This window comes from Sinocyclocheilus grahami, unplaced genomic scaffold, assembly GCF_001515645.1.
Source record: "Sinocyclocheilus grahami isolate Dianchi unplaced genomic scaffold, SAMN03320097.WGS_v1.1 scaffold109.1, whole genome shotgun sequence".
Classification (NCBI taxonomy): Eukaryota; Metazoa; Chordata; class Actinopteri; order Cypriniformes; family Cyprinidae; genus Sinocyclocheilus; species Sinocyclocheilus grahami.
Window position 1 is genome coordinate 281804 of NW_015505288.1, and position 11306 is coordinate 293109.

Sequence of the window (11306 nt, forward strand, 5' to 3'; positions counted from 1 at the left end):
AACTGGATTTATAAAGGTTAGAAAAGAAAAGCTACATTTCATTTTGAATTACTTTTTGATCGCCTGTTATAATTTCATTAATCTTAAGATTACTAATTTTTTTCTTTGTTTTTCAAGGCCGAAAAAATATGATGCACTTTTTTCTCCGTTTTCAATCCACCACGCTCTTGCTCCATTTGCTTTTTCTGAATACAACTCATCTAGTTGAGATTGCAGTGACTGTAATTTTGCTGAATTTTCTGTTGATTCTTGTGCATTAACTGCCAATGAGTTTATTTCTCCAATCAGTTCCCTTTGTTTTTGTTTTCTCCTCACTGATAAAAATGTGCCTATATCAATTGCTATTTGTTTAACCTTAAATTTAAACCATTCCCATTTAAGTTAGACATATCTAGCTTTTCAATCTCCTCAATGAGAGCCAACACCTGTTGATAAAATCTATAATTCTTTAACAAGTCACTATTAAACTTCCAAATATTAGGAGAGATTTGAGGTTTCTTAAAGACTGATAAGGACAGAGTAACCATACAGTGATCTGTAATTTTACATTCCGAGACAATTTTACATAGTTCACAAGAAATAAGACAATAATCTAATCTCGGACATTGTCCATTTCCTGAGGAGTTAAACCATGTATACTGAATGCTGTTTGGGTTAGATACCCTCCATTAATCAACCACATCTACAGTTTTACAGAAATTCAATATAGTATCATTATACACAGAATGTGCACCTCTTTGAGGTCTCCTGTCTAGCCATAAATCAGGGACTTTACTAAAGTCACCCCCTATTATCGCATTTTCTGCATTATACTTTTTTTTTCCAATTTACCAAGTTTCTCAAACATTTTTTATTAGCCACTTTGTTATTATAACCAAAAATACAGAGTCATATATAACATTTGGCATGAATTTCTACTGCTATCATTAACCAGTGGCCTTCTGTGTCCCCTTATGAACAATTACAGAGCCTTCAAATCTGTTAAATAATACCATCACTCCAGCTGAATGTGAAGATCCATGTGCAAACAGGGCTAAATCACCCCACTGAACTTTCCGAAATCTTTCATCATTTAAAGCAGAATGAGTCTCTTGTAAGAAAACACAGTTCGCTTTTTGTTCCTTGCAAAATAAAAAAAATTGCTTTACGCTTAACACTGTTTTTTAACCCCCTAGCATTCAAAGATAGTAAAGAAATAGACATAAATTAATGTATAACTGTCTCAGGTCTCAGCACACACTCAACTTTAAACGCAGAAGTGAACATGTTGTCCTTATGTTATTTTTTTGTTACTGTGGCAACAGAGCACAGTGGACAACCGTGAGATAGCCGGCAGGGCAGTATGAGGCAGAGATGCATAGCCATTTACATTACCACATTTTTGGGATCTTGACAAAATTAGTTCTAAAAGCAAAAAGATTTCATAAAACAAAAGCAAAATTCTTCAATAGATACATGGTTGACATGAGAGATAAATTTACATGGGAAAAAAAACCGATCCAGTCACGCTTCAGGTGCATTTAAGACAAAACATCTAAAGTCTGTTTGTGTTTAGCTCACCATTATAGACCGTACAAGCACATCAGATGCAGTGTTAAGTTGAAACGTGTGTTCAAGTCTTTTTAATTACTTATCTCTCTCAATTAGATTTTGTTTTAGCAACAAGTAGAAAAATCTTGGAGTCCAGTCCATTTCATTTATTTAGGTGGGCCAAGAACTTTGAAGAAAGGTTGGATCGATGTTGCGGAGTTCCTCAAACGCTGTTGATGATAATGAGGGCAGGCATGGCGCTCTGCTGGCTGGTCTCACACATAGCACTGGTCTGTGCCAACTTGGCGAAGACACGGGGTGTGCCCAAATTATAAACTCCAGCCTGGAAGAAACAAGCTTTCAAGGAAAGCCTGTATACCTCTTGAGCCTGGAGCTGCAACTTATATTGGGTCTGGCCCAGCCAGCTAAAAGAACCATGCACTTCCAGTGACTCTGGGCTGCAAAGATAGACAACAAGAGTGTGAGATGGCTTGTAAGTTCAATCTCCATATTTCAAAGATTTTGGGATCAGGAAAAACTGAGCTGTACCTGGTCGTTTTATGCCGCAGATCAACAATGACGTCTACCTGAGCCAAGGAACAGTTGGACAACGTCAGGGTGACTGGAACCATACATAAACTAGAGAAGGAAAAAGAAAATGTCAGGAACATCAAATCTTCAGACGTAGGTCTAATTCTTGAAATAGCAATGCTTTGTGCATCCTCCACAAAAGCAAACTTCATTTGAATATGCAATAGAAAACATCAGTACTTGCGTCTCCTCATGACCTCGTATCGGCACTCAAACATGTGCCCAAGTTTTTAAGCCAGACAAAATTGATTATTCAATTTTTATTCAATTTTGTGATGTAAAATACAGCACTCTTGACTTTCATCTGGATATTACTTTGATCAATGGGTCTCATAACTTCTGTTAATCCCATACTGGTGTGCAGCAACTTTAAGTCATTTGTCCTGAAGCACAAATATGGATGGACTAACCCCCTGATTCTGGAACATTCATCTCATCATGCTACAAGATGTTTGGTTCAATTTCCTGGCAAATTTAAGTTCTGTATGGCAGTGCTGTTGCACAGTAGGATGCGTTTGACCCGGTTTTAGGTTTTCAATTTTGTTTGACGATAAATCATGATTATCGTCATGATCATTAAAACATGATCATAAAAACGTATTAGATTACCGCAATTTGAACAACTCGCGATAAATAAATACTGTCCAGCATAAAGCACAGTTTTAAGTAACAGTCTCAGGTGCGCACAGCACGCAGAGTATTTTCGTTTTGAGTGAAAACAGGGCGTAAAAGCTGGGAGGTTTTAAAAGAGTGCTAAGGGAATTATACAAATGAATATATGAATGAACTAATTATATGAATGTATCTCCGAATCGTTTCTGAAGACAGTCAGAACCTTCAATGGCATTTTGTTTTCATCTTCGCTCCATGTAATACATAAAGGAAGTCTTCTTAATCGCAATACTGCTTTGTCCATGGAGGTTACGGGAAACAGCTCTAATTCTGCTTTTCCACAAGCGCCACCTGCTGTCAGCGAGTGGATTTACAGAGACTTATATTTACATTTAGTCTGTGTGCGGTTTCTGTCTGGCCAAAAAACGGACAGAATTTGCATGCCCTGCTGTAAATTTTGACCGGTTGATGAAAAACAAGCTTATGTGGATTCTGCACATTTAAACAATTCAGATAAGTTATCTAGAATTATTTATGGAGCAGATAAGATACATATAATCATTTATTAATCAGTTATCATTTTTACTTATATCTTTTTCTTTATTTAAAGGCTGAAACGTGAGGTTTAGCTTTTTATTAAACTTTTTCAAAGCTTTATTTGAACATTTACATTAGATATGTCAACATGCTATTAAACTGTTGTCAGTCAAGTTGTCATTTAAAATCCGAACATCATTGGTAATGTTATTGTTTTAGTGATTATGCAAACAAAAATCATTTTATTTGCTGTTTGTTGATTTTTAAATCTAAAACGAAGTGATTTATGTGTCTGTACTTTTTTTTAACATCTCCAGCACATTTGAACAATACCGTGATAATACTGATAACCGTGATCATTTTGGTCACTATAATCGTGATAAGAAATTTTCATACCGTTACATCCCTACCTAAAATTAAAATCAAAATAAATAAAACAATAAACAATTACTTTAAGCATGTAAAGATGGCATTAAAATTCAAATGAAGCCTATTTTTTAAAGGCATGTTGAACATCTTATTTTGCATGACTCATTCATGTATATGTTTCTTTTTTCTTTGACCTTTCTGGTAAAAACAACTTCTGGTGATGTATGTCAGACTCAAGTAATCATTTAGTTTAATCATTTAAATCATTAGTTTAATCAACCGAATCCCTCCTTACAGTTTCTTATTTTCCAATACGAAAGAAAAGATCTGTCTCTACTTTGGTTTCATTGCAATTTTAAGATATTTAAAGTATTTAAGTTATTATTAAACTTAAATGTTATTTCAACCATTTTTTTTCTAGCTAGTGTGTTGTCGTGACCGGATACAACACATCCAGCCACCAGCCAAGTGCAACAAATCAACAAAATGTCCTAAAGCTTGTGTTCAGTTAGGATAAAAACTCAACAGGCAAGAACTTTTAGCAATTGACATTGTCAAATTTGATTAATACAGTTTGTTAGGGTTATTTATGACGGCATTCCTTAAAGTGTTTTTGAAGTTATTACTTCCTCATTATTTTCTCTTCTTAGTAAATGCTGATTTCTTGCTTCAGTGTCTACATTTACATGGACATCAGTAATCTAATTATTTACTTTATTTTAAATAAGCTTTTAGAATATTCCTTTCATGTTCCCATTATAGTACATAGATCGAGTAATGGCACATATCATTATGTCCCCACGCGACGCCATCTGACGTCCCCTCCAGAATTTCACGTATAAACATAGTTCGTCTTCGTTATGATGCCATGTTTTGGGTGTTTCATTTTTAATTTACTGAAAGCTTCAAGTGCAGTTAATTATTTGTCATGCTATACGTGCAAACAGATGACGGCGTTGTTGAAGCCATGCTCTTTTGTTTGCCATCAAACGGTTGACCACTGCCGTGTGTGTATCCTGTCGCAAAATACGGCAAAAAAGTCCTACACGACGGTAATAGTGTGATTAAGGTGTGTACATGTCTATACTGCACTTCAATAATGTGATTAAAATAAGAATACTCCACATGTCTTAATTCGATTTGTGTTTACTTCGACTATGACTTTAGCCGGATTAAGGTAATCAAAAATCTCTACATGGTAGATTCTTAATCAGAGTATTTTCTTAATCGTGTTAAAATCGGAATATTGTTGTCTATGTAAATGTACTTAAGTGTTTAAAGAATTAGTTCACTTCCAGAATAACATTTCCTGATAATTTACTCACCCCCATGTCATACAAGATGTTCATGTCTTTATTTCTTCAGTCGAAAAGAAATTAAAGTTTTAAAGGAAAACATTCCAGGATTTTTCTCCATATAGTGGAGTGGACTTTAACAGGGATCAACGGGTTGAAGGTCCAAATTGCAGTTTCAGTGCAGCTTCAAAGGGGTCTACACGGTCTCAGCTGAGGGATAAGGGTATTATCTAGCGAAACGATCGTCATTTTGTAAAAAATAAAAATGTATATACTTTTAATAGGGATGCACCGAAATAAACACTTGGATTAAGTATTACTAGGTCAAAATATGAAACACATGGATGAATTGTTAACTATAAGATCAATAAGACGAATTTCGAAAACAGAGAGAATTTCCATTTCATGTCAACTTTAAAGGGGTTTGTTCATGTTACTTGTGTGCTCTTTGAACAGTAATTCATCTCCATTGTGGTTTACATTTCAGTGAGTTTTTTAGCCGTTGACTGAGGACTAGCATTTTTTCCTCAGAACGAACAAACTAATTTCTGAGAGCACATTCGCACAAACCCAAGGCAATGAGTAATGACTGAGCATTTGGACCGCGCATCAGCTCGACCCGGTCCAGTTTATCTCCATCTTTCATGTGGACACACCTACTTTCCACGCACCACTGCAGAACTAGGCCAGACAAGCGCTCCTGTGGGCGTCACTGGGCATGAGAACATTACTGTGCGTCTGTGTGAGTCTTATCACCTCGGAAACACAGTCAGTGGATTTCGGCTAACCGATTCAGGTCTCTTTGAGCTTTTCAAAAGTGTTTGTTTGTGTGCACTTTACCTCTTTTGTGGGAAGGGATGATCATAAGACTCTGGGTAGTGGAGACAGGTCTTTATGAGGTGGGAAAGCTGTTCCAGCGAGGGCTTGCTTACAGGGGGAGGAATGTCAGGCTTGAACTTCAGAAGCACCATTTCCTGAGTTTCCTAATTGACAAAAAGCATAATAAGTTTGTTTCATTCGGAAAGCTTAAGGGAATTGCTCCAACAGAGGAAATTGCTTTGTTAACGAAAGCTTTTTATTTGGTTTAAAGTGCGTGCGTGTGTGGCTGAGTGAGGGGAACGGGGTGGATGAGACAGGATGAACGCAAAAGAGAGAAAAGCACAAGCTCACGTGAGGGTTTCTATAAAAAGACTGAGATCAACATATGTGTGACATCATTCCCTCACGTGAGGGACTTCCTCTGCCATGAATGGGTGTTGCTATGCAACGGCGTGCAGAGAGAGATTTCAGACTGGATGGAATCGTGCCCAACAGCAGGAGGGAAACGGAGGAAAAAATGAATGGATTACAGAGCAAATGAAAATGTGAATGAATGAGAAGCTGAAATGGAGAAGGAACATTTGGAAACCAAAAGAGACAGTTTGGACAGACAGAATATTTACTCACAGTAATTACTCACTCAATGTGAATGAATGAGAAGCTGAAATGGAGAAGGAACATTTGGAAACCAAAAGAGAGACAGTTTGGACAGACAGAATATTTACTCACAGTAATTACTCAATCTCATGTTTTCAAACATATATGAAAAGTTATTGAGCTTTGGCAACTCTAAAATACTAAAATCTTGTGATGTGGCATAACTCTCAAATTACATTTGCACTTCCATATATTCAAACTCAGCATGTTATGTTCACCAAAGATTTATCGGCCAACATATCGGTTATCGGCTTTCAAAAATAAAGAATTATCGGTTATCGGTATCAGCCAAAATTTTCATATCGGTGCATCCCTAATGATGACAGAACAGTAATTTCTAAATGAATCGCTATTTTAACACACAATGTCATACTTGGCGTCTACTACACTTACATCCATGTGCGCACACACACTTTTCGATGTGTAGTCGTCAAATCAGCAGAGCTGTCACTTTGTACAAAACACCCACACAGAACGCTCTGATTCCTTCACCTTGCTAATACCACATATTAAATACTTGTGAAAAACACACACATACACACACCCACACAGTCCTGCTTTTTCTGCTGCTTATTTGCACCATTATAGACATACAACAGGCAAGATTATTCTGCACAGTAAACACATCACAAGTAAACATTAAACATCTGAATATTAATCTGCATATTCAAACAGAGAAACCTCTAGTTTGGAAAGGTGACACGCAGATCCAAATGCAGACACAAACGAAGGTCAGAGTCTCTGCTGTCTGGCTCTCTGACCATTTAAAGCACCTTAGGATGCATCCATCTTAATAAAGAGCAGACTCACTTATAATGCTCTCAAAGTCACATTGCTCTTGCACTCCGTCTCAGATGGAGAAAATAGAAAGTCGAATTATGAGAGGAAGACTTGAACGAGAGCCAGTGCAGAAGACTGTGTGTATTTAGCTTGTATTCGAGGCCAGACACCTCACAAACCAAACTGACTATCCTGAAGTGAGAAACAGAAAGGGATAAACACAAAGTGCAAGGTGCCGATGCTAAAAAAAGACAAGATGCAACAGCCAAAAAAAAGTCCCTCTCTCGAGGTCTGAGTTTGTCTGTAGGACTCTCATATTCCAGTGAACTGCTCTGAGACCCCTGAGAAAGTGTTAAAACCCACCAAATGTTCAATTTATTGAACGTCTCAGAGTTTTTGCAAAGAGCATAAGCATATTAAAGGGGTAGTTCATCCAAAAAAGGAAATTAAGTCTTAATTACTAAGTTAATTACTCACCCTCAAGTCATTCCAAACCCTTAAGACCTTTGTTTATCTTCAAAACACAAATGAAACCTGAGAGATTTCTGTCTTTCCATTTAAGGTTCTTTCCACTAAAACTTTGACGCTTCATAAAGTTAAAAAACAAACCTAGGGCTGGGCGATATAGCTAAAAAATGTATCACGATATAATGTTTCATATCAGTCAGTATCTGTAATTATTGGAAAAAAAAAAAAAAAAAGTAGAACCTTTTAAACGGAGCAGAAGAAAAAAAAGGTTTATATTTAACCACTGTATTTTTAATTTACCCAGTTTATTAAGACAAACAACAAATTATTACAATTTTAACAAACACAAAATAAAATTAAATAAATATCTAATTTCTTATATTTTATATGCAGATTAATGTTAAAGAAACTTTTTGGCCTGTCTCCTGAAGCCACAGTAGGGCGCAATGAGCGAAATAATGCACCGCATTAAATTGTTTATTCAATGCAATGAAATAATGACTATTAAAAAAGTGCATGAAGTCTAAACTAAAACATATAAATCAAATATAATTTCGTAAATTGCATAAGCAATTATGAACAAAACAGCATCATGTATTTATGCATAGCTTAATACAAAAAGCCGAAGCGCCAATCACACAGATTGTATTTTATTCAGAACTCACAAACGTATGTTAAAATTTTAAGGAGATTTTAAATACAATTTTTAATTTAAAATAAAAATTCATATTCGAATGCAAAAACGGTGCATTTGATGTGTGCGTCCAGGAGCCTTATCAGTGGCGCACAAGATGTGGTGATGATGATGATGATGATGATGCAAGTGTCATTGTTGTAGTTTATTATTTTTGTTAACCTATCAAGTTGAAGCATAGAGAGATGCGCCGCTGCTGCGTTTTTTTATTCAAAATACTAGAGAAATATAGAAGCTCGATATGGAGAAGATCATTCACACAGAACACATAGCTGGCGCATTTTCGAGCGTCTCACACAAGAGATGTATAGAAAGCCATGTAAAGTTAAAAGAGGTTCAACTTTTGTCTCGGGAATTGTAGGGGTTTTATTCCATTCCACTTCATCTCTGATGTCACAACTTATTGGCTTGTCTGCTTGTCACTCATCGCACAGGCCTATATCGTGCACTATACAGAAAATGTTTTCTATCGTATTGATTAAGGGGTACCGTCGATAAATACCGATACCGTTTTATCGCCCAGGCCCAAGTAATCCACATTAATCCAAGTCTTCTGAAGACACCTGATAATTTTATTTGATGAACAGATTTAGTTTAGACTTTTACTGACATAAACATTGATAAACGTGCATTCATACTGTAGAGCTCATCAAATATGGTAAGCGGAAACGCAACCAAACTTGATTTACACGCAAGAACAAACCTCTTCGGTTCTCATGCATCAAGTAAGCACGTGTCTCTTCAGAAGATTCAGATTAAACTGCTTGATTCATATGGATTAGTTTCACAATGTCTTTATGAACTTTTTGATGCATCAAAGTTTTGATGACAATATTAATTTTTGGGTGAATTATCCCTTTAACACACTGTGATATCAGTCTTATATAGGCTAATAGAAGCATGGGACCACACATTGAACATTACAAATGTAAAACATTATAGATGTTTTTGTCCTACGACAAAAGAAATCCTTGGAGAGCAATGAAAAAAAAAAAACCCTTTGATTGTTTACGTCAGTGTAATGTACTACTTTTTTTTCCTCCACAATAAGTACCCAGGTCTCCAATAAAATCACACACAATGATGAGCTTCAAGGTCCATCTCCTCCATTTTATTCATCCTTGAGCAGTGAGCGCCAAAGAATTTTTCCTTCCAACCTTCACCTTTCTTAATAAAAAAAGTCAGAGAACACGTACACGTTTCTCCACATATCAAGGTCAGGAGACTGAAATGATTTCTTTTATCACTTTCTTCAAAGTGCCTTCATGACCACCCATGCACTGCAAAAGCATCAATGCTCTGACACGCGTAAAAGCAACTTGCAGCGAGAGTGTCAACAGATGTCCATTACTTGAGCTACAGTGAGAGATAAACACAGACCTGAATTGAATTCATTTTGACCTCGTTTATGATGTGTTGGTCTCATCTCTGGCTTACTCAATCAGAAAAGAATGCTTAAAGTGCACCTTCAGTGGGCACTTTAGTGTGTTAGTTCAGTGCTCAAGTGCATTATCAATGCTTGAGTTAACCGTCTATCACAGCCAGTCGGTGATTAATTAATTCACTAAAATGAATTTTCATGCTATCAAGCGTGTTTGACTGCTGCAGGATGAGTAAGACATTTTTCTTGCTGTGTCAGATGACAAGACATTAAAATTACAGGCCAAAAATTAGACACCATTTGCATATTAAAGTTAAAGCTTCTGTTCAGAGGATTGTTATTTGAGTTTAGGTTCTTTGCCACGAGGGGTCTTTTACTGACACTGAATGCTACAGGCAAAAGGAAGCATCATAAAAAAAAAGGCTACTTATTTTGTGTTCAGCCAACTGAGTGCTTAACCTGAGTGTATTAAGATGAAGACATCTTGGTCTATCAATAACTGACACTTCAAAACATACACACACACAAAATATTATTTGCTCATTCGCTCAAGTATATACTTACCAAGCCTCATTGAAAAGATACAGTGGTCTCTTGCACTTAAGCAAGTGACTTTATATTCTTTATAGACTGACTCTGCATTTATGCACATTTGTAAAGCACCCACAGGAAAAGAGCTGAATAGCAAGGGAGAGTCATTGTGAGATAGTGTGTATGTGTAGTACCTCTTTCTGCGAGAGCGAGCAGGCCTCTTTGCCAATGGTTTGCAGTGCAACGTGAAGCTGCCCCTCTAAAATCAGCTGTTTGTTATCCTCCACAACATATGCCTGAAACGACACATTATATGATTAATACAATGATATTTGTCCTCAAATCTTACAGTATCAGTAACACCGTGCATTAATTACAACAAAACTTCAATGAGGTGCTGATTTTCTATTGACAGAACAAGTGATCAACGCCAATGCTGTTAAACACTGGTGCATTCATCTAGAATTAATACTTAATAAGTGCAAAGTGCTGAAGCCAATTAGTTTGGTGAACAAATATAAGTTAGTGGCCAGTTGGCTGGTAATGCTTTTAGAAATCACCTTGTATTATTATCAACATTTTTTATCTATTATTAAGGTTTAAATCGGGGGTCTCAAACAGAAATGACATGGGTGCCAGTTGACTAGTGATGTAGTAATTAATGACAATTTGAAAAAATGTTGACAATTAAATTTTTCCCATCCACTATTGAAGGAAAAAAATAACTTTATGCAGATTTTGACTGTATTTCTTACTGTTAAAAATAGTTCTCTAAACAATTTAAAATAATCATCATTACTCTCATGATTTCCTAACAGTCCTTACTAAACAAAAAAACTAAAACAACATAAACAAACATAAAAAAATTTGATCAAATTTGGTAAATGTGTTATTGTGCTGTCTGGTCAATGGTAAATTGCTGCTTTAATATCTTAGGTAAACATGTTAAGTTTGGCAGTCCTAAAATTTTTTTATAATATATAAATATATATATATATATATATATATATATATATATATATATATATATATATATATATAT

At 35.9% G+C, this 11306-nt stretch overlaps 1 protein-coding gene across 1 annotated transcript in view; it reads right to left on the reverse strand.

Moving 5' to 3' along the window:
- Positions 1–1282: 1282 nt before the first annotated feature.
- The window catches only part of LOC107588896 (trafficking protein particle complex subunit 8-like), a 64429-nt gene continuing 54405 nt past the window's right edge, over positions 1283–11306 (reverse strand). Inside the window, exons 21-24 of the mRNA XM_016277150.1 lie at positions 10459–10560; positions 5775–5917; positions 2080–2169; positions 1283–1988 (exon numbers count right to left, since the gene is read on the reverse strand). Of these exons, the coding sequence (XP_016132636.1) occupies positions 1754–1988; positions 2080–2169; positions 5775–5917; positions 10459–10560 (570 nt within the window). The 3' untranslated portion in view covers positions 1283–1753. The remainder of the gene's footprint in view (positions 1989–2079; positions 2170–5774; positions 5918–10458; positions 10561–11306) is intronic.